Source organism: Gouania willdenowi, chromosome 3, assembly GCF_900634775.1.
Source record: "Gouania willdenowi chromosome 3, fGouWil2.1, whole genome shotgun sequence".
In the NCBI taxonomy this organism is placed as follows: domain Eukaryota; kingdom Metazoa; phylum Chordata; class Actinopteri; order Blenniiformes; family Gobiesocidae; genus Gouania; species Gouania willdenowi.
The window spans coordinates 40,690,651-40,718,166 of NC_041046.1; the positions used below are offsets into that span (position 1 = coordinate 40,690,651).

Below are 27,516 nucleotides of genomic sequence, written 5' to 3' on the forward strand. Positions count from 1 at the left end.
GGGTGTATATTTGTGGCGCTTGTGCTTGGTGGATTTTTCTTGTTGATTTACGTGGTTCCTTCCCTGTGGGAGACGCTTAAATCTCAGTTTACTAATATTACTGAACGTGTAACTGTGACCATCCTGCTCCTCTTTAGGAATTAAACTCACCGTCCCATTTTTCAAGGTATTTCACAACTTTTTTTTTTTTTTTTTGTCAGATTGTCTTTCACATCCATCCATCTCTCTTGTTAGTTGTTTCTGGGTTTGTTCCTGCTATCTAATCTAATCTAATCTAATCTAATCTAATCTGATCAAATCTGATCAAATCTGATCTAATCTCGCCAGATCTACCACCCAGGCCATTTGAGGGTGACAGTTCTTGCGAGGCTAATGACAGCTTTCAGTTTAGAGAGGCAGAGGACTGTTTTTATTTATTTATCTTTTAATTATTAATACAGGATATTTAGGGAGGATGGAGGAAAAGAGGGCTATAATACGATTAGAACCATTTCTGTCAAGTCTCCCGTTATGGCTGGAAAACTAACACTCATTTCCTTCCCTTGGGATCGTTGCAGGTGAGGAGCTTTCGGGAACAATCACGGTTCGTAAAAACAAGAAGGATCCTCGATCACTGTTTGTCACCTTAAAGCTCGGAGACAGAAAACAGACCTACAGCCTGCAGTGACATCATCACTGACATGTGGATCCCGTGGACAGTTTGTGTTCTGGTTGCATGTGGAAGAGGCATTTAATCTGATGTTAAAGACTGTCAAGTTTTTTCTAGTAATAAAAACAAAACTCTTGATATTTTGTGGATGTTTATATTTGTGTTTTGTAACACGGAGCCAGTGGTGAGTTCATTTTAAGGCTATCATGGAGCCATATCCCACTTTGCAATGGGAAAGGTTTGTATTTATAAAGCTGCTGGGGACGATAGCAAACACTGTTTTTAAAATGTATCTTTATTTCATCAAAAAGTTGTTCCCATCCACTTCTGAACCCAAAAACTCTTCAAAAGTGACATTTCTGCTGTTTTCATGGATTGAAAGTTGTTCCAAAACACAGGAACACCTTAAACCAGTTGTTTCCAACCGTTTTTGGGTCGCAACCCCATTTTGGTATCGCAAATTTCCGACAACTCTTTCTGGAATTAGCTTTTGCTCATCAATTCAGTTTTTGTGCACTAATCCTGGCTACTCATAATACAGTATAACAAAGTGACGAGATGCACCAACTTGGATATTTTTTATACTGATTTCTTTTTTAAATTAAATGTATATTTGAGAAACGTAAAAGTATAAAATACAGTTTGAGATAATGTGGGTTTTCATTTACAAAATAATTAAAAAGTTGAATTTAATCAGTATTTTTTTCTTAATCTTTTCTTTTTATCAATTACTACATATTCAGGCGACCCCCATAATGGTTACGACCCCAAGGCTGAAAAAACACTGCCTATAACAAAAAATGGCGTCAGACGAATCACTGTTTTAATTTGAAAAAATTTTAATAAGTGTTTTTTTCTTTTGTTTTTATCAATTACTACACATTTCAGGTGACCTGTGGTGGGTTTTCCCTTTTTCTATAATGTTGATGTGATGATATGAAGAATTCTCCGCGGTGGGTAAAAAATCCCATTTGTCAAAGAACTGGAGTCGAATCTGACCAAGGAACCTCTTTTGTTTCTGGCTCAAAGCAACTGTGGTGGCTGGGTTTAATTATGAAAACATGTTCAAGCATGCAAAGGGCCCACACTCAAATCTAAGTACAATGTAAATTGCATTAAATGAATATCGTATGATAGCAGTCAATACACCCCAGTTATGACCCCAAGGTTGAGAAACACTGCCTTAAACAAAACTGGCGTCAAACTAATCACTGTTAGTTGTCTGGTGAAAAACACTGAGGAATGAAGAAAAAAAGGTGTTTCCACTTTGGTGCCGTCTTTGGGTTCTTTATGAAACTTCAAATCCCACAATTCAATGCGCAAAAAGTTGTCCTAAGTTCAAGTCAAGTGACCCCATTTATCACCAAACCCATTGTTTGTGATGGATTTAAAAACAGACTTGGGACATTTGTGAGTAAATTCTCTTGTTTTTAGAAATGTATTTGATATATTGATCAATGAGTCCCAACTCCAGTCTTTTTCTGTTACAAATCAATGTTATTTACTCAAATCTCGTAACTATGTGCTTATATTAGCAATATTTCCAGTTGATCTTTTAGTATCTCTAAATCTGTCTACACACATTTATAATGTTTTAACAGAGCCTCATTTTGAGCCTCGTGACCAATTTTCACACTTTTCCTCTTTCAGTTTCTCAGAAAATAAACTTGCCCTTTTAAACAACAACCTGAAAAATCTTCAAACACTGTTTTAAAATCTGAGTGACTTCTGTCTTTGCTACGCAGCCTTGATTAATGGAGCCTTTTCTGCCCCTTGCACCACGGTCTCTCTTCCCTGCAGAGAATTTTAACACTTATTGTGACCTAGGTGTTTTATACTTCAACTTAGCAAAATGGCCCACTAAAGGAAGAGTCACCTTGGATCCAAACTTTTATGAAGACCACACCCCTCCTGGAGACTTACATGGTTTTATAGCCTGATCGATGACTCTCAGAAGTCAGGAAGGAGCTTTTTATGACTTGTTTTTTCAGTCCTGACTTGAATCCAAATGTATATATATTCAAGATTTTGTGATTATTTGAGCAAAATATTTTTTATGGGCCTTCAGAATACAAAAAGTAAATGGGTTAAATGCTCCAATCTCTACATCAGGGGTTGTCAAACTCATTTTATTTTGGGGGCCAAACACGGATCAGTTTGATCTCAAGTGGGCCACTGATTATATGTAATTTAAACATTATTGTGCCTTAGTTTGCACTTGTACGTATACATAAAATACACAATATGTTAGAAACTGACAATATCCAAGCAATAAGTGACAGATATAGATCCCAACAGGGTCTTCACTTTAAATTTCCTTGATTTTGTGACAATTTCTATTAAGGAAAATGTTATTAGGATTTTGTAAGAATTTAGATTTTTTTTTCCCAACTGTTTAACATTAAAAATAACTGCCATCATGCAATATAAGTGTGAGCACCTGTAAATATTGTTGAGTTTCATTCACATAATGCTAAACGTTTTTTCTGTCATTTTTTACTTTCTCCTGCGGGCTAATTTGGCCCCTGGACCATGAGTTTGAACTATGTGCTTGACATGATTTAAAATCAAATGGACTAAATATAATTTTGAGTAACAACCCTGTGTTTTTATAGTATAGGCAATATTATATCCTCTACCATTTCTATAATAAAGACAAATAAATCCCCTTCAAAAATAAAAGCGCATACACACTTTTATGGACGCAGAACAGAGCTTTAGGATATAGAACCTGTGTCCCAAAGGATTCTGGGTAGTTTACAGGCCATCTGAAGGATTGAGACATTCTCATTGAATGATTTTAACGTAAATTGGGTTTTAGGTAAACTTTCCTAAGTTGTTTGTTTTCCGACTCTTTAAGTTGAGTTAGTCGCAGTGTTTGGTTATACATTCCAAACTCCTTATATATGACTGTGCTGTGCTTTGTTGACAAATGGACCTTTCAGAATTTTTAAATGTGGATTTTCACACGGTCACAACAACCCTGAGCCTATTGACTTCCATTGAGCCAGACGTGCTTTTAGTCCTTAAAACATCGTGCCAGGTGGTAAACATTATAAGGACTGTACTAACAGTACTTATGCACTCTGGAAGAGGAAAACTGAAGAAATGTGATCCACGCAGCTGTAATTACGTTACTTCGATCCACAGTTTATAATGGATATGTTTCCCAGGGAGGGAAAAACATCAAATGTAGGTGAAAAGTCTGCTTTAGTGTTAATATACCAGGACATTCATAAGCAGTTCTGTCACAAACCAAGTTGTTGGTTTCTTTTTTTGTAGCTGACAGTGACGTCTGCTTTGATTTGAAGGAACAATTGAACACTTTGGTCTCTGGCTGCCACATCACAGTGCTACAAGTTCATCCTTTGCTTGCCAGCCAAATGTCAACCTCCTTTCTACGCAATATTCTTTTAACTGCAGCACCCTCCAGTATTTAAAATCATTAATATTACTATTTTCTCTGGTCTCTGTCATTGAAACAAACCATGGGAGGGTTGTTGTGCAGCACGCTGTGGAGATGATGGAAAGATCTATGGTCATGTGACTTGAACTTCGGAAAAGTTTTGTGCATTACATTGTGGGATTTGGAGTCGCGTAGAAAAATGCGAAGATGGCGCTATGACGCAGGAAAAGTTTATTTAAGAAGTGTTTTTACTTCATTCTTACTGTTTTGGCGGTTTTGGATGAATGAGACGAAGTCAAGCTTTAGGGTTGTGGTCAGATGCGGGCCCAACGAGCTTTCAGCGTGTGTGCCTCAGTGGATCTGGGGGGTATTTCAACAAACTCTGAATCTATCCATAAACTCTGAGTTAACATTATTGAAGCAGTTCACAGTTACCATGGTGACATACACAGAGTAGAACTTACCTCACTTTATACAACCAGAAACTCAGAGTTTCCCTTATTTGATCCCAAACAGACTCAGGTCGGATTCACTAAGATCTGAAATAAAGGGTGGTTAAACCAGTTGCTTCCCTAAATCCTTTAGTGACGTAGTTTACTCTCCTGCTGCGTGGAATTCACTAAGATTGCAGCCATGATTAGTGCAAGAGCAGAACTGGTGCAGACCGCCCTTATTTAAATGAGCATTTTGTACGTGTTGTGTTGAACATGGAGGGTGAACCATGAGTGGTAGAAGCGAAAATAAAAATGTGAAGCAGCAGAATTGGAGGTGTTAGTAGAAAAAACCAATAAAAAAAAATTGATGAATTACAGGCAGATAGATAGCTATTCTTATTCATCCCGCAGTGGAGGAAATATGCGTGGATGTGATTGTGAGTGATGGATAGGTGCATGCGCACGGTTGATCACGTGCGCGTGTGAGATAGTGACCCGCAGAGGAGAGATGGACGCACGTCCAGCTTTTTCTCTCTCTCTCACACACACACACAACTGGAGCCTTTTTTCAATCTCCGCCGTGTTTTCTGTCCACATTTACTCCAGCAATGATCTCTTGCCTGTGTGTTTGCACCTGCGTTTCAGTCATACTATTTTCTGGTACGAAAACAAGTGCCGCAAAAAGTTGAACATTTCATGAATCGCTTTGCTCCCCCCCTGCATACATTTATTTGCATTTTTCCTTCCATATTTTGCTCCCCCTGGGATGAGGGCGCATTGGGAAGCGCAGCGGCAGTTCACTCCTAATTCCCTGGGCTTTGTAGTCCTTATTAGCTCTTTTATTACCACTAACCCTTTAGTGAGAATCTGCCCCTCAGAGTTTGAACATAACCCACTTTTGAAATAGCCCCCTGCTGTTGTTCAGTGCTCCCAGTGTTATGTATGTTGCTGATTGCGGTAGTCATGACATAGCAGAGCCTCCTCAGGCAGAGACCTTGATGAATGCTTATCAGTGTAGAATGGTATCTGGCCTGCTTAGGGCAATCTGACCAGTAGAGAGTTCTGTAACTACAAATCACTTGATTTCTTGTGTTTCTTCATCTGTCATTTGGAAAACAATGATTCACTTGATGTCACGTCAATATAGGGCCAATTCAGGTGTTTCATTGAAACTACATAATAAAAATCTGCTTTTTTTGTTCCATATGTGTCAAGTTTTTGGATTTGAAAATATGGGACATTTTCTGATTTCCCGCTACGAGCCGTCCCACCACCCCAACCAAGCTCCAGTATCCCTTATATTTTAAAACAAGTGGACAAGAAATCTAAAAACTAAAAGTAGGTGATTAGAATGCGGTTGTCCTACCTTTGTTGACATTGAAATACTGTGAATATTCCTACGTTATAATACAGCCATATGAAACATTAATGGGTATATTAAGCACATGTTTTTATTGACTACTTAAAGTTCATATACTAGTCAACACACATTGCATATTAACTCTTAATTTCACTTTGCTTGTCTTTAAATTAGACATTTACGTTCAGTTTTGAGAGGCAGATGAATGTTTTTATTTATATATCTTTTAATTATTATTACATTATAATAGGAAAGAGGGTAAAATACGGGAGTTTCACAGGCCAAAACAGGAGGTTTGTTGTCACTGTGGCAGTAATTTTGAGGTCATACTGGCATCAGTAGTGATTAAATACAGGTGCAGTTTGTACATGTACATGTGATTTATGTGGTTAAGCTTCTTTTAACAGACGCACAAACCGAGTAGTTGACGGAAATGTGATTCTATCTGAACTCAGTGTGAAAAAGGACTCATTTGCTTCTTTTGATGATGATAAAACTCTAAACCAGACTCCGCTTATTTATTAGATGTGAAAAAGACAAATGTGTTTGATCCATTTCTTACTTTTATTTATTTTTATTTATTCAGTTTATTTCCGACATGGTTACATCACTTTTTTTTTTTTTTTTTACATATTTTTTTTTTTTTTTTTGTACATGCCGAAAAAAAGGAGACGAGAGAAGCAGTTTGCTTATCTGGGTCCCGTCCCCGGTTTACCATCGCAAATTTACATGGGTTTTACATGTCTCTGGTCAAACATTCTTGAGTGTTCTGAACAGTCCTTTTTTGTGTATTCTCATCTGTAGTCAGTGTTGTCTTTTTTTTTATTTATTCCTCCTCCTCTCTATCGTTTGTTTGTGTGGCCTTGTTCCCTGCCAGACGTTGTTAGCATTCCTCCCGTGCAAGAATAGTTCCTCTTTCGAAGGTGTTGGAAGTTTTTTTCCCTTTTCATCCATAGTGTCACCACTCGGGAATGTCTCTTTTGGACCACCAAGTTTGCAGCTTGTTTTGGTCTCTACATCAAGGTTAATCCAGCTGTTGTTAGTTCTATTGGCAGTGTTGTATTTTCCACTGTTAGATTAACTTGTATAAACACATTATTATATCTTAGTTCATAAGCAAGGTAGTAAATTTCATTGTACAGGAAAACGTTGTTTCTAACTGCAATATGACAATAAACACTTTGAATTTAAATTTAATGTAATCCTTAATCACCCCACCAACCTAGCAATTGAAATGAATAAATGACAGACCTTTTTTACTCTTGGTTTCCACATTTAATTCAGTCTCCGTAAAATAATCACAGTCTGAGTTTTGTTTCCAGTTTGTTTATATAGATCTGGGTCCATATCCATGATTACCATCAGTAATGTTGTGTTTAGGTGGATCCTTCGTATTTTCCCAAGTCTTCCATCGTTTTGATGAGATTGGTTTTCCGTTCTCTTCTCCCCAGTGGTGTGATTGTAAATTCTGCAGTTCCTTGTCCCTTCTTTAAAATCTTTCCTCCTTTTTTTATTTGGCGTGCCTTCCATGCAATGCTTGCATTTTTTTTTTGTCAGGTTTTCATTAATAAAAACCTTCGTTTCCTTCAGCTTTCTTCCTTGCTTCAGTAGTTCTCCTTTGAATTTCATATTCGTGAAGGTTATTTTTACAGCCTCTGTTGTCATTTTCTTTGGCAGAGAGATGGCAGGAGTTATTGTTTGTCAGGGTTCAGGACAATGTCCTTCGACTCAGGTAGTCAATGACCTGTTGTTCAATCGATTTTGTTTCTTCGTCACTCGCGTAACTCCTGGGTTTTTATCTTTAGGCCTGTGATGATGACATCTTTCTCTCTTTCCTTTTGTTCCAGCTGTTCAACCCTGGCGTTCAACAATTTTATCTCTCAGCATTCTTTCATCTTTCTTCAGTACCTTTGCTTCGCTTTGTAGGTTTTCCAGTGTTTTTTCCCAGCGTCTTTTCCAACGACCCTTTATCTCGGCAGATAGGTTTCGTAGACCCTCGGTATCATCCCTTGACCTCTTCCAAACCGAATGGGTTCTGAAGGGCCTCCCTGCGGTTTTTTCACCATTTTCCTTTAGTCTTGGGCCCCAATTTTTTAGGCTGTACAGCTGTAGCCAGCTGTAGCCAAGGTCGTGTTATCGGAGCGAATGAAAACACGTCTGCTCTCTCCAAAGACCAGAGATTTAATTTAACTTTGTGCTGTTGTTTTTTTTTGTGTGTGTGTTCTGATCCAGAACACTTCATATTTTCTCTACTTTTGCTACTATTTCTCCACCTCGTTGTCCTACTTCCGGCTCTAAAGGGGTTATCATCCATCTTGATTTAAGTTTACAGGGACAAATATCTAATAAATGTAAGGCTTCGCCATGCCTGACCGAGACCTTTTTACATTCTCCAATGAACTTTGGTTACAATTAAAGGTTTTTTTTTTTCTTGCTCTTCTGCTTCAATGGATGTAGTGGTTTAATCTGTGATGATAAGGAGGAGTAGACTGTGACTGTGTCTGGCTGCTTGTCTTATTGGGAGTCCAACAATCACAATATGACACTTTTTTCTGATGTATTTCTATTGCTTCTGCTTGTTTTTGCTATTACATTGATGCAGTTTGGCCTGCGCAGTGACCTCCAACATGATGTATAGTCCCCACGTATGCAGTGTTTCTACTGTCGTGTTACCCACAGCTGAGAGAATTGTGTCATTTGTTGTTTTTGTAGTTTTTTTTTTTTTTTACAATATTTTCTAGGTTAAAGTAACATCAACTGACAGAACAGCAGATTATGTTTTTGTTCTGCTGTTTGCCAACTAAATAAGCGTTGATTTACGGGTGGATTTATACTTCCTAAAGCTGGTCACAGTCGCAAGTTTTAAAGTTTTCAAAGTGTATTTAATGCACTGCCTTGGGTGAAAAATGCAAATGGTGTTCATTCTAACTGTCTCAAGGCAGTTAATCATTTTTCACTATATTAAACATTATTAGCTGTCCAGCATTTGTTATTTCATTAAAAACTGTTCAGGCAGCGCACAAAATATCCATGAAAACAACATGCAAAAAACTTCTATGAAGTGATCTAAACACCTTAAATCAGCGTGTTTATGTAAATAACCGTAATCTTTTGTTTTAACAGGATAATTCTACTTAGGCTACAATAATAATAATAATAATGCAGTGCAATAATGGCCTCAAGAACACTAGCCACAGTTTATGAATGCAGTTAGTTTCATTCATTCATTTATTTTTAGGCATACCACTAAAGGCATAATGCATTGTCCGCCTATAGCCAGAAACATCTGTGTTTTTAAAAAGGTTTTCCCATGAGAAAACCAACCAAAATGTACAAAAGATAAGAATTTTGGAAGAACATTGTAACCACCATTTATTTCTTAATGTTGTTGGGTTATAGCAGGGGTGTCAAACTCATTTGTGGGCCACAGATTTTTAGGCGTGAAAAAGAGCAATTTCACCATTAATATGCTCTAGTTTGCACTTCCAGGTATTGAATTACACAAAGTATATATGAGACCAACAATATCAAAGCATTATTAAGTGACCTTAAACTTAAATTAACTTACATTTCCTTGATATTATGAACAATTGTTATTTAATTCAGTAGACAAAATAACAGAAAATACTGAAAGTGACAGAAGCTGGAACTACAAAATGACAATAAAATACAGAAAATGTCTTCAAAAACACACAAAAAAATCACTTCACAATATGAAAAATGTCAACAGAAACCACACATTATGCCAACAAAAATACAGAAAAACACAAAAAGACTCAAAAAAAACACAAATGGACACTAGAAAACACAAAAATGATAACAAAATACAAAAAGATGATAAGATAAATGCACAAAAGACTCTAAAAACACACAAAATGGCATCAAAAACACAATGTCAACAATATATTAAATAACAGAAAATACTGAAAATGACCAGAAACACAAAAATCTACAAAATACACACAAACAAAATAAGCTAAATTAAATAATGGGCCTCGTCAGCTTCCGTTAGATTTGACTTTATTAGCAAACCTTTGACTTTTATCGCAATATTTCAACTTCAATCTCCACATCATATTTCAACTTTTATTCTCCAAATTTAAGTTTTAATCTTGACATTTCAAGCACACGGTGGGCTTAGTGGCACTTTTACAGCAAGAAGGTCCTGGGTTCAAGCCATGAGGGGTGGATACTTCTGTGTGGAGTTTACATGTTCTCCCCCCATTCTCCGGGTTCTTTGGCTCCTCCCACAATCCAAAAACATAGCTAAATTGCCCCTGCGATGGGCTTGTGTGGCTGTACCCCCGCCTAATGTCCACTGAGAGCTGGGGATAGGCACCAGCAGACCCCTGTTGACCCTGAAAAACAGCAACAAGCAGGTCAGAAAATGATTCTCAATCTTTATCTTGAAATTGTAATTTTATCCCAGATTTGCCCAAAATGATTTTCTCCATCAAAACTGGCCCTAATCAGCTTCTGTTGAAGACGTTTGGTTTCTCACTTTACAGATAGATTAATTCACTTAAATGCATCTGACAACAGATAATGTGCTGTTTTTGTTTTTTTGTTTTTTTTTAAACAAATTGCTCAAAAGATCAGACCATGCTGCAAAAAAAACCTGATATTTTGCTTTATGTTTAAACATATTTTACATTTTTTTGTTTTTGTTTTATTTATTAAAATCTGACTGTGTGCATTAAATGAAAGCTGCAGCATTCTTTTGTTTTGTTTTTTTAGATTTCAGTTGTAAAATTAAAATTCAGTCAGAAAATGTCTACTTGGTTCCTTTAGTTGCACTGGACTCAACCTGAGCCATGAGGCGTGAAGAGTCTGTCAGCCCTGGGTTGATGATGATGATGGTGATGATAATGGAGGGCCAGGGGCCTCAGCATGACCTCCTGCGCTAGAATCGCGTCTTTCCAGGCGCTTGGAATGGAAGCTGCTTCTTATCACTGCAGCGACAGAGGGAGGGATCAATTCATTACACGCGCTCATGTAATTAACGAGCGCAGGAAGGCGCGCGCGCGCACACAGGAACCTCTCCTTTAAAGACAGAAATTAAGTTAATGTAGCAGAAATCACAAGAAGTCAAAACGCATAAATGGATTTTTTATTTTATTTTCACCACATTATTGGATGAAGACTCTTTAGTTTTGTGTTAAAGTTAAGGCCCGCGGGCCAAATTTGGTCCCTTGGCTCCCAATGCAGCACGCATGATGGCAGTGTAAAAATTACAAAATAAAAATAAAACATACATCATATAGTTCAGTTTTAGATGATTGTAACTCATTATGTGCTGTTCAATGGTTTCTGACCTTTTTCTGGTCGTGACTCCATTTTTATATCACACATTTCTGGCGACCCCTGACACTTTTTCCCCTCCAAAATTATTTTTCTGATCATATTTGTCATATTATTTTGAGTAGTAAGGATTAGTGCACAAAGTGACAATATTTGCCAGATACTTTTATACTGCATTTTGTTTTAACTAGATTTATAATTGAGAAAGTGAAAGTATAGAGTACAGTTGTTTGAGATTGTGTGTTGTTTTAATTTGAAAAAGAAGCTACTGTATATATGTCTATTTCTGTGGTAATGTTTTTAGTAGTGCAGAATAGATAAAAAAAAATAAATAAACAATTTAGAAGATGTAATTTTAATCAGTAATTTATTTTTATATTATTATAAATAGACGTTTCAGGAGACCCTTATGTTATAGCCCACATGGGATTCACGTATCCAAGGTTGAGAAACACTGTTCTACTTGGTAATGATTTAAATCTATAAATAATAAACTAAAGCAAATTTTTCTTTTACAAAAAAAAAAAAAAAAAAAAGGTTGTAATATTGTGGTCCGGCACACTTGAAATCCAACTGCGCCAAATGCGGCCTATGATGTGGTTTGACGCCCCGCATTCATTTAAATGTGGGTCATTTTACAAAACCATGGAGTCAAGCCAACAATCCGTTTAAATCAGTGGTTGAAAGCAGCTGAACGACTATATATCCATAGTTGATCCCACACACGGTACATGTGCGCAGGGTTTGCGTTAAACGCGCGTAAAACTCTTCAAACGCCGCATGCGTCACAAGGAGCTCCTTCTGCACGAACCCAACCTATGAGCAGCGGAAATCCATTAGAAATCCTCTCTGTCACCGATGGTAACGTCATCAAACCCGAGGCGGCAATAAACACGCCCCCCGTGGGGGTCTCTAATCTGAGGTTAGCGGAAGTTTACAAGGGCAGGGTCGTTCACATGCAGGGCCCCGAGAGGGTCCTCAGAGGGACGCAACCCGGAAACCTATAACATATAATGATGCAAAGGTCAAGGACATTTACAACATTTAAAATGAACGAGGAATGTGTTTGATGTGGAGAAAATAAAAAAAATTAAAAAAATAAATACTGTTTTAGGTGTGTTTTAAAAATAAATTATAGCAATTAATCAAAACAAAGCTTGAATTTTTTTAAACATCAATCACTAACATTAAAATATTTTAATACAAATAAATCCAAACATACACTTAAAATTGTTTCGTGTAATTTATTATTAATAATAAAATAATAATAATAATAATAAGGTCCAATGAGATTCTATATTTTAAAGAAATATAGGCTAAATATTATCTTCATATTAAACTCATTGTGTTATGTTGCAGAAATAAAAGACAGAAGTGTAACTGTATTGTTGTTTCAAATGACATGTGACAATGACTGTTGCAGTTTGCCTTTGTTTAATGTCATTATTTTTTTATGGAGGGGGCAGATATGTTTCATTTTTTTTCTGCTCCTTTTCATTCATTTTTTCTTCATCATTGAGAATAAAGAAAGTAGCTTTAATGTCTTGAATGAAATAAATAAGTAAACTATCTTCAAAACAATATTATTATTACTGTTATATTTTTTTCATCCTAGCCTAGCCATACCGTCCCCTTAGAGAAACAATTGTTTTGGTGCAGCAATGATGGACTCGTTTGGAATTGTTGAGGCCTGGCTAACTAGTGCATTGTGTGGATTACATCCTGGAAAATATGTATTTAAATAAAGATGTATTAACATATTGTTGTTTTTAGGGGGAAGGTTATCATCCTAAAGATTGAGCAGAGCCATTGCTCAATTGTCAGCCTGGCAGTAAAGTATAAGCGCAATGCAGTGTTTTAGGATCCACTAGTGTGCACTGCCAGCACTCTTTAGGCTCCTGTAACCCCCCCACCCCCACCCCCATCCTCAGCAATGGACTTGAGCAAATAATGAGTGCCTTTATGAAGACCTCGCCTACTTTCCCCCCTGTCTTTGATCATTGTACCTATCGATGACGCACAAAGAGACGCCCAGAGCGTGCGTAAAGTCAGTTAAGCGTAAACAACTATTAATAGTTCAGATGGCTTTAGTGTAGGCCACGCCTCTTTAAAACGTTAGGTTTTATTTGTACTTTTCTATCTTAAAAGATGTTGAATAACATTGAAGTCCTATTTTTAACAGGGAGGCATAAAACAAAACCTGTATTTTGTACTTTTAATAATGTAGAGGCCTCGAGTTATGAGATTTGTTCGCAATTATAACCTTTATTAGACTCTTATTTTGGAACATTTTGCGTAAAAAGTTCTTTTTCCAGTTGTGAATGAATGTGAACACCGTCTGTTGGCTCTGGATCCCGCGCTCTTGCCTGAAACTTGCGTAACCAAGAACGCAACGCCCACGCGCCATGTCTTTACGCACGCAAACACACGTGCGCGCCTCCATCATCACGGATCTTACTCACTGTCCCTCCTTGGCCAATGATTTATCAAACTCCTATTATCAAGAATATGTCAGTGGAAGGGCACCTTGCGCTGCTCTGACGCACACTCGAGGCTTTCTGTAGAAAAGCTTTGGCACGCGTTGCTGGAGTGGATTCAAACCAGTGTTCTCCCAGTCCTGCACAGGAGCACATCAGCAGCAGCAGATCTGCAGACATGGTAAGTTTTCATACTTTATCTGAAACTTCACCGTTTACATCTGGGTTGATGCGTAAATCTTTTTTTTTTTTTTTTTTTTTACTCTTACGCGTTTTTAAACACGATAGCGCAGAGTTCACTTTCTGGAACTGTCCGTGGTTCTGAAACCACAACTCTCTCTCTCTCCCCCCCACCCACCCCCTTTTTTCTTTGTTTCTTTCTTTAACAATTTACAACTTTTTTAAAAAATGTGTTCAGGATTCATTTTTTAATTTTTTTTATTGTAGGTTAAACAACAAAAATTAGTTCATCTTTTTGCTTTATTTTGTATATAGTTTTCCATAGACATAACCAGACATAAAGTTTTGTGTGCTCTTAAAACAATGGGATGAAATTCAAAAATTTAAAAAATCTAAATGAGTGCCTGATTTCCCCATTTTTGAAAAAAATAATAATAATTTTATATAATTTTGATACTATATTAAAAACACAAATTATTGTTCAGGAAAAGAAAAGATTTTCTTAGTTTTTCCTCCAGTCAAAATGAAATTATCGAGTGTCATCTGTAACTGTACCCCGGTTTTTCCCGTTGATCCCCCGCATGCCCGCGGGGAGATATGGAGCCACTGAGACCCGCAGCAGCTTGTCTAGTGCCCATAAAACCAGTGGACGTGTGTGGCTGAATGACATGAGAGGGGAAATGGGGCGTAAAATTAAAAAATCTTGCGGAAAGCGAGATCTGGAGACGCAACCCCCTCCTCCGTCCCTCTCCCTCCCCATCTCCCTCACTCCTGCTCCCGGTAGACGGTGAGCAGCAGCCGAAGGGAAAGCTGCTGCACACTGCAGGAAAACCCGCACAGAAAGTGGATTTTCCCCTTCAGACATGAGCTACAGCAGCAGCAGAAGCACTAGTGGCCCCTGGTTCCTGTCCTGCTGATTGTGTCGCTCCAATGTTTCAGGATTTTTCCGAGCAGAGAGACATGACGTCCAAACCGACCAACGCTCCCAGCAACACCAGCACCAGCACCAGTTACATCCCCATGCAGCAGCCCGACGGAGCTGCGGGATTTACAGCAAACAAACCGGACACCTGCACCGCTCCATGCGCACCCCCGGCCCCGGCCCCGCACCATCACCCCGCGCCGCAGCCGCCGCCCCCCTCCAACGAGAGCAAAACTTTTTGTCCCACGGAGAGTAAACCTGGGGACGCGGACAGCAATAAGGCCTATGGGACGTTTAGGGGGACCCCGCCACCGGTGCCAGGGTCAGTGGCCGCCAATTCGGCCTTTAGGAAAGATTCCGGGGCAACTACGGAGCAGAACAACGCAACTGGCAACTGGACCACTATGAGCCAGACCACCATTATACTGGGAGCTGATGGGAACACGTCAGTCCAGCCCGGATCAACAACAGTGGTGAGTCGCTTTAAAGTACACGTCCCTTACCCGATATATCGATATTTCTATTTTGGCAATATAGAAAATGACAATATCGCCTATATTGATATATTCTTATTTTATTGCTTATTTTACATTAAAATACTTGTTTTAGGAGTTGCTGTTTTTACTCCTTCTCAGAACAGCATGAAAAGCACAGTTTGATGCATTTCTGCGCGTGTCCATACTCACTCACACATGCTGTCCCTAATAGGAGAATTAGCTAAATGTGCACATATGTGCTGTTAATAAATGTGCGTGTGTGGCATTTTACATCAGCAAATGTAACTGAGAATTGTTTTTCTGACAAGACTTTTTTGAATTAAAAATATCAAGAATTTTATTGTATATCGCTATTTTGAGAAAAAATATCGAGATAAGAATTTTTGGTCCATATCGCCCAGCTCTACCTGAGAGCGGCGTTTGCGTGCATGCGTGTGCGTGCGTGTGTGAACGAGTGCGCTGTGGTTTGGAGTTTGAAATGATGGAGAAGCTGAATGACTTCTTGGATCCACAAAGTGAGGCGGTGCATTGTGGTTGTAGTGCACGTGATGTGTGCGTAAAACTGAGGAAATCCAGAGGACGTTTGAGGACAGAATCAGAAAGTTTATGGCTTAATTATACTTAAAATTAAATGTTTATTTAAAAAAAAAAAAAAAAATCAGAGCTAAATTATTATTGTTTTTAATGCATAAAGACTTTCTTGATTTGTCTGATGTGTTTTAACTGGTGTGCGCATGCTCGGTGTTAAACTCCCCATAAAGGCTACATTTTAGTGCCAGGTTCTCCTGTTTTACGCACCGTGCCCTGTCCAAGTCTGACGCACCGCAAAAAACTGAGGAAAACGATTGAACAAGACGCAAAATGCTCTTTGCCACGTTTTGTTCTTATTTGTCGCTTTAAGATAAATTATAACTGGTATTCTCTGGCAGCGTGGTCACGGGTAATATCAGTAAAATCCTACTCTCGCGGTATTTTGGGTGTGCACTCATGGTATAGCCCACAATCCCAGGTGTTGCCCAGATGTGAGGCATGCTCTGTAGCACGCGGGACTGCGGATCGTTTCCAATCACTGTCAGGGCTTCCCTTCACACGCACACTCACGCACACTCCTACGCTATTATGAATGAAGCTGTTAGATTGTGTGTGTGGATGCGCGCACATCCAGACCGCGCTGCACATGGAATCATGCATTTTGTGTTTTATGTGCAGTTTTTGATGCCTTATTTATTTAGATTTTTTTTATTTGATTTTTATTTATTTATTTTTTAGCATTGCTGCATGTAAAATGTGAGGGAATTCTTGATGATTGGGCAAAATGAAGCTGAAGATGATTTTTCAAAATAAAAGCAGATGTGCAAAATCCTGTAAAGGAAATGCTTTTAATGAGAATCAAGTAATTTTCTTTAAAGAGTGCTGAGTTGGATTAAAGGGAAATGTGTTTCAATATTTTTGTATCGATTAAAACTCTTTATTTATGTACATTGTGAAAATAAAACGTGATTCCATTTTTAAGCTTTGAAATTCTAGGTAAGACTTACTTGGATTTTTTTTAAAGTTTTATTTATTTTTTGTTGTTGAAAATTGTAATTGACCGTTTAGGCCCAATTTTATATTTTTTTAAAAAAAGAGTCATAGATTTCTTTTTTTTTTTTTATTATTCTTCAGGCTGATGATGATGACGATGGGGGAGATGAGAATAAGGCCAGAGGAAACTGGTCCAATAAACTAGATTTTATTCTGTCCATGGTTGGCTATGCAGTGGGACTGGGGAACGTGTGGAGGTTTCCTTATCTTGCTTTCCAAAACGGTGGAGGTAAGATAAAAGAAGGATGAAAAAATGAGAATTCCCACTGAATATTTGCTATTTTTGGCCAATTTATGAACGAAAGAAATGCTATATATTATATATATATATATATATATATTATATATATATATATATATATAATATATATATATAAAGCATTTCTTTCGTTCATAAATATATATATATTTGTATAAACTGGATACAAATAAATATAATGTAATGCTGATAAGCCAATATCATGGACATTGAATTCATATTATTATGAAATCCTGTGTCAGGGTTTCCTGTTTGGACTGCACGTGTAGCCCATGGTGTTTCCTTTTCCTTTTCAGGAGCTTTTTTAATCCCTTATCTAACGATGCTGGGCATCGCTGGGATTCCCATCTTTTTACTGGAGGTCTCCCTGGGCCAGTTCGCCAGTCAGGGCCCAGTATCAGTGTGGAAATGCATCCCAGCTCTGCAAGGTAAACTGTCTGCACCGAATCACTTTAAACAAAAAACAACAACCACAAAAAAAATAATAAAGAAAAACAAAAACAGAATAAACACAACAATTATTTTTTTCTCATTAAGACTACCCATTAAGAGTAATGCATATATTTCCGTCTGATTTATTTATTTTAGGTTGCGGGATTGCCATGTTGATAATATCTGTCTTGATAGCCATATACTATAATATTATTATGTGCTGGACACTGTACTACCTGTTCGCTTCGTTGAAGGGCTCACTGCCATGGGCTAACTGTAGGAATGAGTGGAACACGGTGGAATGTAAGGACAAAGACATGCTGCTGTTAGGTAAGACACACGCACACGCATGCACACGCACGCACACTTCTTCACAATGCGCAATGCGTCATCCCCCCCCCCCCCCCTCCCCCCCATCGAGGTGTCCTGCAGTATAATGAATCCTGACCTGTGATCTCTGCAGTGTTTTTACTCCCCAAAATCTTTTTTCTGAGTCAGTTTGCTTCTGTTTGCTACGAAACAGACACATTCATATTAATATATATATTATATCTACATATTTGTATTTTCTACCTCTATTTTTATGGAAATGCTCCTTTTATTCACCCCCCCCCCAAAAAAAAAACTGCTGCAGCCCCCCCTCACTGCTTGTTTGTCTGCATTCAAACTTCCAGGTCAATACATTTTAATTCTAGAAAACGTTAAAACAACCGCGTGGATGTTAAAAGTTGAAAACCGTTTAGTTTTGAGGAATAATCCCGTCTAGGAATTTAGTGAAATCAGCAGAAAAACTGCTTGCTTGACAAATTTACTGTACGAAGCCAAAGCTGCTGCTGCAGTGGTGCATTGTGGGAGCTACTGACCCCTGGTGGTCACTACATGTGCTACACCATTTGTCTCCTTTCTCTAAGCAAATAAAACACAATGTATTTACTGAGATGATTAGTGTTTTAATTCATTTTCATTTTTTTATTCAGTCATATGTTAAAAAAAAATTGCATTTCATTAACTTAATTTATTTGTTTTGAGCAGGGACAAAAAATAAACAAAATAAACAAAAAAAAAAAACTATTAGTGTACAAAGAAAGCCCAACAGAGAAAACAATATATGCAATCCATGAGAACTTATAATTGCAATAAAATGTTTGCTCGAGTTGGAAGAAGAAAGACTTATTTAATCCCATTTCTTAATTGTGCAATTTTATCACAATGCTTCCTATAGTTTGTTTGGACTTCTAGAAGTCTACAAACAAATACTAAACAGAATAGGACAAAGTGACTCAATAATAATCAGTAAAATATACAAGAATACAATGCGAAATACAAACAATGGTAATAAATGCACAGATAAAGACAAGACTAGCCATAGATGTAACTCAAAGCTCTTAAAATGCCAAATTCAAACTATTTCCAAAGCAAATAATTCACTTTAATGCAAAGACGAGAGTAAAAATATTTATATTGGCTAATGTAAGGAGAGGCAAATTTATTTGTGAAGCGCATTTCATACACACAAGGCAATTTAATGTGCTTTACATGATGAAAAAAGTGCGTCAGAAAACATTAAACAAATTTAAAAATTATCCAAAAACATCAATCATAGTTCCAAATTAACAATACAAATATTATTATTTAAAAAAATATATATTTATTAGGTTTTTAATAGCTTAACAACACACACACACACACACACACGGCTCATGTATACATTATGATAGACATTCAAAGTCAAACAGCTCTCTGGCTCAGGATATACTGTATATCATGTAATATACAACTTCATCAGTATTGTTGTAATTATATAATTACAGTTGAAATGAAATGAATCAATATTAAATTATTTTCATGAATAAAATGCAACACACAATTCTGTATTCTTTCTCTTTCTCAAATACAAATCTATTTCAAATAAAATGCAGTATAAAAATATTTCATTGTTGTAGATGATGTTTGTAAAAAAATAGTTAAATTTTTACAGCATTTTGAACTTTGAAAATATTAAAAAATGGCATCAGTTTTTCCACTTATGAAGCCATAATTCATTGTTAAATATATATTGTGTCTTGGTGCAGTTTATGTATTTTATTCATGTATTGTTGTTGTGTTGTAGTAAATGTGCACCATCTGTTTGTTGTGACGTGACAGTAAATCCGTGTCCCACTGCAGCTGTTCTCAGCTGATCAACGTTGACGTGTGTCGCTTTCTGATTGGAACAGACTCCTGCATCTTGCGGGACAGAAACATCTCATCCATCAAGAACTCCACTTTCTGTCTGTCTGCAAACGCTGTGGGAAACCTGTCAAAGCTGATAAACATGACAGTGGATGGAAACAAGACCTACGTCAGCCCCAGCGAGGAATACTTCAAGTGAGTCGCAGCAGAATTACTGCTTTTCTCTCAAATTTGATACACACTGTATCTCAGTGTGGTTTTTTTATTGATAAAATTATTGGCTACTGCTTTAAACGTTTGAGGAAAGATATTTTTGCAGCTTAAAAGTAATATTTTCTTGAAAAAACAGCGATTGTTTGCACAACAGTCAAAGCTTATATTTAACTTAATACTTCCAGTGAGTGTTGCTTTACCTTGGAAATCTTTATGGTCTGATGGAAAACTTAAAAAATATAGTAGTTATTAGCACAAAGTTGAAGATTTTTAAGAGAATAACTGCTTTTTCTTAAATGTTGATACACAATGTATCTTAATATATATTGTATTGATTAAATTAGTGTTTTTGCAGCTCATAAATCACTTTTTATTTTTTTCTCTGTCTTTTTCTCTCTGCGCATGCTGTCAAAGGTCAACACGACAGGAAGTGCAATCTTTTTAAGACAGCAATGTATGTTTTGTTACTGCAATTAATTAAAATAATTTATTTTATTGCATAATTGTGACCATCACCAGCCCTCCCTAGGGAGGATATAAAAAGGGAGAGCAGTGTTACACCTGGGTGAGGGGGAAGGGAACAGGGAGGAGAGACTCAAGGTAGGAAATGGAAAGGGTGGGGAAGAGTTGATTATTTTAAAGTTTTCAAAATCACTTTGTGAGACAGTTTCTCTGCTTGTTCTCCATGTTTTGTGCAAAACATTGCAATAATGCTCAATTCTTCTCAGTGAATCAATACATGACCATTCTAATATTAAAGCTGCAGTTTGTAGAATCGTGAGACTTGTATAGAAACAACCATGCCCCTCCCCTCCCTGCTTCCAAACTATCGTCCCTTAACGGTATCCCCATGAACACACACAACTGTGGAGCTCTTTGCAACTTTGTTCTAAATAGACACTAGTGACAAATGTAGTGACTTTAGTTTGTGTTATTGGAGAGTTTTCTGATGTTTTAGTTCAGAGGTCTCAACATGGTGCGTGCGGGCCCCAGGTAGCCACATGGTCCAGGGGCCCTCAGGAGCTCTAGACACTAGTGAGCTCCATCTAAAATCTGATTAACTTTCCAGGATTCAAACTCACAAAGATAAATATGTGGTTATTACTTACTAGAGTTAAATACTGCTGATAAGGTTTTTGTATTAAATGAACCATCTTTAAATGTTTATTTTTACTGAAACATTGGGACAAATTTTTAGGTGTTGCAGAGATTTGGTGTATGGTCAGTGGTATGTTTTATATGATATATTTCCAAAAACTCAAGGTGGATTTACGTAAAATATGACATAATTGTTAATTTTACATGTTTCACGATGAGTTAAAAGTTGTTTGTTAGTAGTTAGTGAAATAGGAAGATGATAATTTTCTATGAAATGTAATGAAAATGAAACAGTTGCATAAATTAGGAGAAATAAAGTGTTTCATGTTGAAACTTAAACATTTCCTACCTTTTTCAGTTACTGCTCGTCTTCCTCATGATCTTACCCTCTAATTAAAGTGAAACAGTCAATGTTTAGTATTTAATAAGTGTTTTTCTAACTGGTTGCCCTTCGGACTATTCAGTACCTATAAAGTACCTCAGTTTTTCAGAAAGGTTGGTGACTTTTGTCAGTGACAAACGGACACGTGTTCCCTTTAAGAGTACAGGAAACCCATCAGGAATAACCCGGTTTCATCTTGTTGCTATGGCGATTGATTTCATCTTCCACTCCTTTAATCCCAGGTACAACGTGCTGCACATTTCCAAAGGGATTGAATATCCAGGGGACCTCCGTTGGCCCCTGGCCGGATGCCTCTTCCTGGCCTGGCTCATTGTCTACGCCTCCCTGGCCAAAGGAATCAAATCATCAGGCAAGGTAAACATATGTCATAGCTGCAGATGGAGCTTTCTTTACACTTTTGTACTAGTTAAACACATATTTGTTAAATAATCTGGTAATAATAGGTGAAACTTCATCCTTTGAACCACATGTGTCAAACTCGAGGCCCGCGGGCCAATTTTGGCCCGCTAGAGCATCGAGTCCGGCCCACAGGAAGATTTTGTTTAAAGTTAAAAATCCAGCAAAAACATGACTTTCACAACATGAAATTCTCAAAAATTATCCAACAGAATTCTGGCAAATTACGCTGCAAATTTCCAGAAAATTACTTGCAAAGTCAAGGCGTTTTGAATTTGTGCTTTGTTTTTAAGAAAAACATCCTTTTTCCTTTGGTCCGGCCCACTTGATTTCAAACTGGGTTGTATGTGGCCCTTGAACTAAATTAGTTTGACACCCCTACTGTAAACAATGGAATATACCATTTGCAGACACGGATAACTGCAAGCAAAGATCCCAGCATGTCTCAAAACAACATAAGGAGAATTTCAGAGGCTGGTATCTTTATTATTAACCTTTATCTGTCCAAAATATTGATATATAAATTTGAATTATCTTGCGTGATCGTAAAGGATTAACAGACTTATGTCGACAAGGCCTTTACATTTAAATAGTTTTAATGTATTGAGAAAGGGAGGAAATCTCTTTGTAGTGTTTAAAGTTGTTGGTTTGAAAATGGAATATTTTATACTTTAACAAACTCTCTAAAAGTATGTTAAACCATTGCACATCGGTACAGTGTGTTGCAGCAACAGCACAACTACATGGTTTGGCATTTTGCATCTGATCAGCACAGAATTTGTGTTTGTATTTTGCATTGATTATATTCACATAACTTTCACAACCAATATGAGCATTAATACAGGAAAAAATAAAGAGTTGGTGTTTTTTTTGTTGTATTGTGGTGTTTTTCTGTCATTTTTGTTGTTGTTTTGTGCACTTTTGTTTTTGTTTTGTGTATTTTTGTTATTTTTTAGTGTGTTTTTGTTATCGTTTTAGGTCTTATAGTGTTTTTGATGTCATTTTTGTCTGTGTGTTGTCATTTTTGTATTTTTCTGTCATTTTTGTATTTTTCTGTCATTTGTGTGTTTTTTGGAGTCATTGTGTGTGTGTTTACGCATTTACCGTGATTTAGTTTGAATTTTTTATTTGTACAATGAATTTAGTCCAACATGGTAAAGTTCAGTTGGCGTAGCTGGTAAACAGGTGAAAGCAAAATGTCAAATCAGCCAAAACTTCAGGAAAACGTGGATAAATCCCCCAAAAGCATGGACAAGTGGCAGGCATCGATCTGATGTTGTGCATGACTTAAAACACACTTTAACACACAAAACAATAAAACAATGCACAAAATTATGTCAAAAATACACAAGACAAAAACAAAAATAGCAAAACAACAGCAAAAATGACAGAAAAACACAAAACGACCAAAACTCACAAACTCTTTGTTTTTTCCTGTATTAATGCTCAGATTTATTATTATTCTAAATGCTGTGATAAAAGTCGCCTATCTCTGATTTTGATAATTAATAGTGTAACTGGTGGTGTTGGGCTGCCCTCTGCTGGAGAAAGGGAAGAAATGCACTACCTTAGAAATGTTTTTGTCTCTTTACAGTAATAGAGTTTTTTCATGAGAATGAATGTCTATTGACACCTTACCTACCACTTTGCATATTATATGCAAATTTCTTGTATTTTTAATTTAATGACACAAGTTTTTTCTTTGTTTAATTTTAAAAGTCAAAATCCAAAAGTCACAAATGTATTATTGTACCTTTAAATATTTTTAAATGTTCATATTTTCTTTGTCTTGGGTGTTACCTTTTCTGTCTTTGAATATGAATTCATATTTTTCAGGTGGTGTATTTTACGGCCACGTTTCCTTACGTGGTGCTGGTAATCCTCCTCATCAGAGGAGTGACTTTACCAGGTGCTGGAGACGGCATCCTTTACTTTATCACACCTAAATGGGAGAAACTCAACGATGCAAAGGTAACTGTGAAAACACTAAATAAAGACAGGGATTGGAGTCTAAAGCGTATTGCATTCACTTAATAAAAACAAAATCTTAATAATATATTTTTTTGGTTTGTTTTTCGGGCTATTTTTTCATTTTTGGGCAATTTTTTTTCTTTTGTTTTTTATGCAATTTTCAATAATAATAATACATCAATTTTATATATATATATATATATATATATATATATATATATATATATATATTATTTTTATATATATTATTTTTATATATATTATTTTTTAATTTAAAACTTTTTTTGGGGGGAAACTCAAAGTCGCTTTACAGAATTAAGGGGTTATTCTTTCACTCCACACTTAGTGGTGGTAAGCTACTATTGTAGCTACAGTTACCCTGGGGAAGACGTGACTATTTTCTGAGTTTAGGGCCCATTTGAAACAACAAGTATCTCAATAATTCAGAAAAAAAAATGTGCATAAAAACAGAGAAAATTATTGTGAAAACAAATAAAAAATAAAAAAAATGTGCTCAGAAGAACTGAAAAAAATAATCTGAAAAACAGAAAATAAAATTAGTCAGAAAAATAAAAAAAATTACTCCAAAAAACAGAAAAAAATACTCTAAAAAACAAAAGAAAAACAAATTACTCAGAAAAACTGAGAAACATTATTCAGAAAAACTGAAAAAAAATTACTCTGAAAAACAGAAAAAAATTACTCTGAAAAACAAAAGAAAATTAAATTGCTCTGAAAAACAGAAAAAAAAAATACTCTGAAAAACAGAAAAAAAACAAAATTGTTCGAAAAACAGAAAAGAATTGCCAAAAAAACAACAAATAATAATAATTTAAAAAAAAAAATCAGATTTTGTTTTTCAAAGTGAGTGCAATACGCTCTGTTAGGATTCTATCATAATTTAGTATTAAACATTCTTTCTTGCATCATGTGCAGGTTTGGAAAGATGCAGCCACTCAGATCTTTTTCTCTCTGTCGGCTGCTTGGGGAGGCCTCATCACCCTCTCTTCTTACAATAAGTTTCACAATAACTGCTACAGGTAAACACTCAAAAGGTAAACTATGCTTCTGGCAGAACATTCTCCACAGATGCATGACGCTGTATCTGTTATGTCGTAATTCACGCTCATGTCAGAGTAATAAATGCCATTTTTTGCAGCCTGTCGTTCAGTGTTTCTTTCACTGTCTCTCACTAACTGTCTATTAATGTCACGTTGTGCAGTTGATTAATATATATAATTTACACTTACAGATACTTTCATGCAAAATACATTTCAAAGTCAAAACTAGATGAAAAAAAGACATCGAATTGTGACACAAAACTCAACTTTTTTCTGCCACTAGATGTCACTATTAATACATTTATCTGTTTGTGCGCACATGACACAACAAATTAGAAAACACACACACACACACACACACACAAACAAACTATGTTTTATTAATTCCGGCAAGTTTATTTTGTCTTCTTTTTTCAAAATAAAATACGTAGTTTAATTTATTCAACTTTTTTCAGGAAATTTACTTTGAAACTTACTTTGATCTCCTGACATGTTTGTACTGCTAACTATCAGTCTTCCTCAGAGGCATCTACTGATTGCTTTGATGTATCCATACAAGTTATTTTCTAAGGGAAGCATCAAAGCATCTACTTTTCCTTAGAAAAGAACTCGTAGGGATACGTCAACGCAATCAGTAGATGCCTCTGAGGAAGACTGACAGCTGGCAGTCAAATCATGTCAGGAGATCAAAGTAAATTTCCTGAAAAAAAGTTGTCTGAATCAACTAAACCTTAACACATTTACATGTTTTATTATTGGCAGCCTTTGCACATCAAAGATATATAATGTGGGTGGTTTTTGCTTCTCCTCACAGGGACACCATCATAGTGACATGTACAAACAGTGCCACCAGTATATTTGCTGGGTTTGTCATCTTCTCCGTCATTGGCTTCATGGCACATGAGTTGAAAGTACCGATAGAAAAAGTGGCCGATGAAGGTAAGACTCCATTTCAGAGCTCATTTTAAGATTTTAATTTGAGTTTTTTTTAGATTTTTAACAGGTTAGTGCATCACTTTAACCTGACAGCTATATATATTTGTACATTTGTATTATTATTATTATTATTATTATTTGTATCTACTGTAATGTGTGCACTTGTATTTAATTTGTATTTAATAAACTTTTTTTTCCTTTAATTATGTATGTTTTCTTTTTTTCTTTCTTGTCCTTCTTTGTTTGGTATTTATTCTTTTCATTTGTAATATTTCTCGATCCTCTGTGACATAAGTCATTCCCCCCTGGGATAAAAATAAATAAATTCTGATTCTGATATTTTACAGACCTCTGAAATATTTATGCTATACCCCCAAAGAGCTTTGAGGTCTGCTGATCAGTTTCATCTAACGATCCATAAAATCAGATTAAAACTACGTGACTTTTCAGTGGTAGCGCAGAAATGAAATAATGAGCAACTCTGTCATGTCAAAGAGACTAAAAACCAGAGATGTAAATAGTGCTGATATAATAAGTACTGTTACTTGATTGAAATTGTACTCAAGTGCAGGAAGTTTGTTGTTTATGGAAAGCATGTGTCTGCATGCTTTTGTTCTTTGTGTGTCCGTGTGTGTGTGTGTGTGTGTGTTTAACAGGTCCAGGGATAGCTTTTGTGGTGTATCCAGAGGCGCTGACCAGACTTCCTTTGTCTCCGTTCTGGGCCATCATCTTCTTCCTCATGCTGTTGACTCTGGGTCTGGATACCATGGTATGTACATGTGTGACGTCCTCAGCACACCTTTTACACATATATAAATAAATAAAAGGTTAAAAAGTTTGGATGAGCTCCGGCCGGAGAATGTCTCTGCGCCGAATAGCACGCACCATGTTCCCAAGAATTCAGTCAAATGACTCAGTTCCACTGAGTAAAAAAAGGTCTCTTGACATCCACTCATAGAATATCCATGTCAAATTACAGCCTATTCAACAAGCAATAACGGAGGAGTAGTCATGGGGGGGACCCCCTGGCGCCCTCATCGCACATACGGAGTAATGGGCCCCATTCATATATTGGTATGTGTCAATGATTCGGTACCACCAACTGTCACAATATTTGACTCGAAAAATAAAAGAGAAAACGACTTAAATGGAAATTGCCGGAAAAAGGGGGGTCGGCCTCCGGGCCCCTAATCGAATTGTGTGAGGCATAATCGTAAGATACGTTGAATTACTTTTGAAATGATATATCACACGACCCTGTTCTCATAAATTTGGAAATTACTGAAAATGGGGGATGGGCCCCCGGGCCCCATTTAAAAAAGGGCTCCGAGCGTCTCATTATATTCATTCATAGAGTATTCATACCAAACTGCATTCTGATCTAATGAGAACTAACAGAGGAGTAGTCATTTAAATCATGGGGCCCCCGGGTGCCCCTATGACACGTATGGAGTAATGGACCCCATATTATGTATATATCTATATATTATATTGGTATGTGCCAATGATTCGGTACTACCAACCGTCGTAATATTTGAGTTGCTAATAAATGAGGAATCGACTTTAGTTTTTTCTGTGCGTACGCACCCATAGATTATACCTAGACCCAAATTTAAGCCTGATCTGTTCAAGATTAACAGAGGAGTAGCGGATTTAACTCGTGTACACAAGAAGAAGAAAAAGAAGAAGAACAAAGTGAGTGACGTTTTGAGTCCGGTAGCCCAGCCTATAAAAGTGTAATAAAAGCCATTGTATAATGTTATGA

At 36.6% G+C, this 27,516-nt stretch overlaps 2 protein-coding genes across 2 annotated transcripts in view; both read left to right on the top strand.

Annotated features, from left to right (window-relative positions):
* Positions 1-687, top strand: part of LOC114457054 (protein arginine N-methyltransferase 3-like) — a 76,688-nt gene extending 76,001 nt beyond the window's left edge. Inside the window, exon 16 of the mRNA XM_028439091.1 lies at positions 558-687. Coding sequence (XP_028294892.1) covers positions 558-667 — 110 coding nt within the window. The 3' untranslated portion in view covers positions 668-687. The remainder of the gene's footprint in view (positions 1-557) is intronic.
* Positions 688-13,671: 12,984 nt separating this feature from the next.
* Positions 13,672-25,659, top strand: LOC114457683 (sodium- and chloride-dependent glycine transporter 2-like). Its single transcript, XM_028439704.1, has 10 exons — positions 13,672-13,808; positions 14,747-15,202; positions 16,892-17,039; positions 17,366-17,497; positions 17,658-17,831; positions 19,718-19,868; positions 21,609-21,741; positions 23,620-23,754; positions 24,691-24,809; positions 25,630-25,659. Exons 1-9 carry the CDS (start codon positions 13,806-13,808, stop codon positions 24,796-24,798), a joined length of 1,440 nt encoding a protein of 479 aa, XP_028295505.1. The 5' UTR covers positions 13,672-13,805; the 3' UTR covers positions 24,799-24,809; positions 25,630-25,659.
* The last annotated feature ends 1,857 nt before the right edge of the window (positions 25,660-27,516 follow it).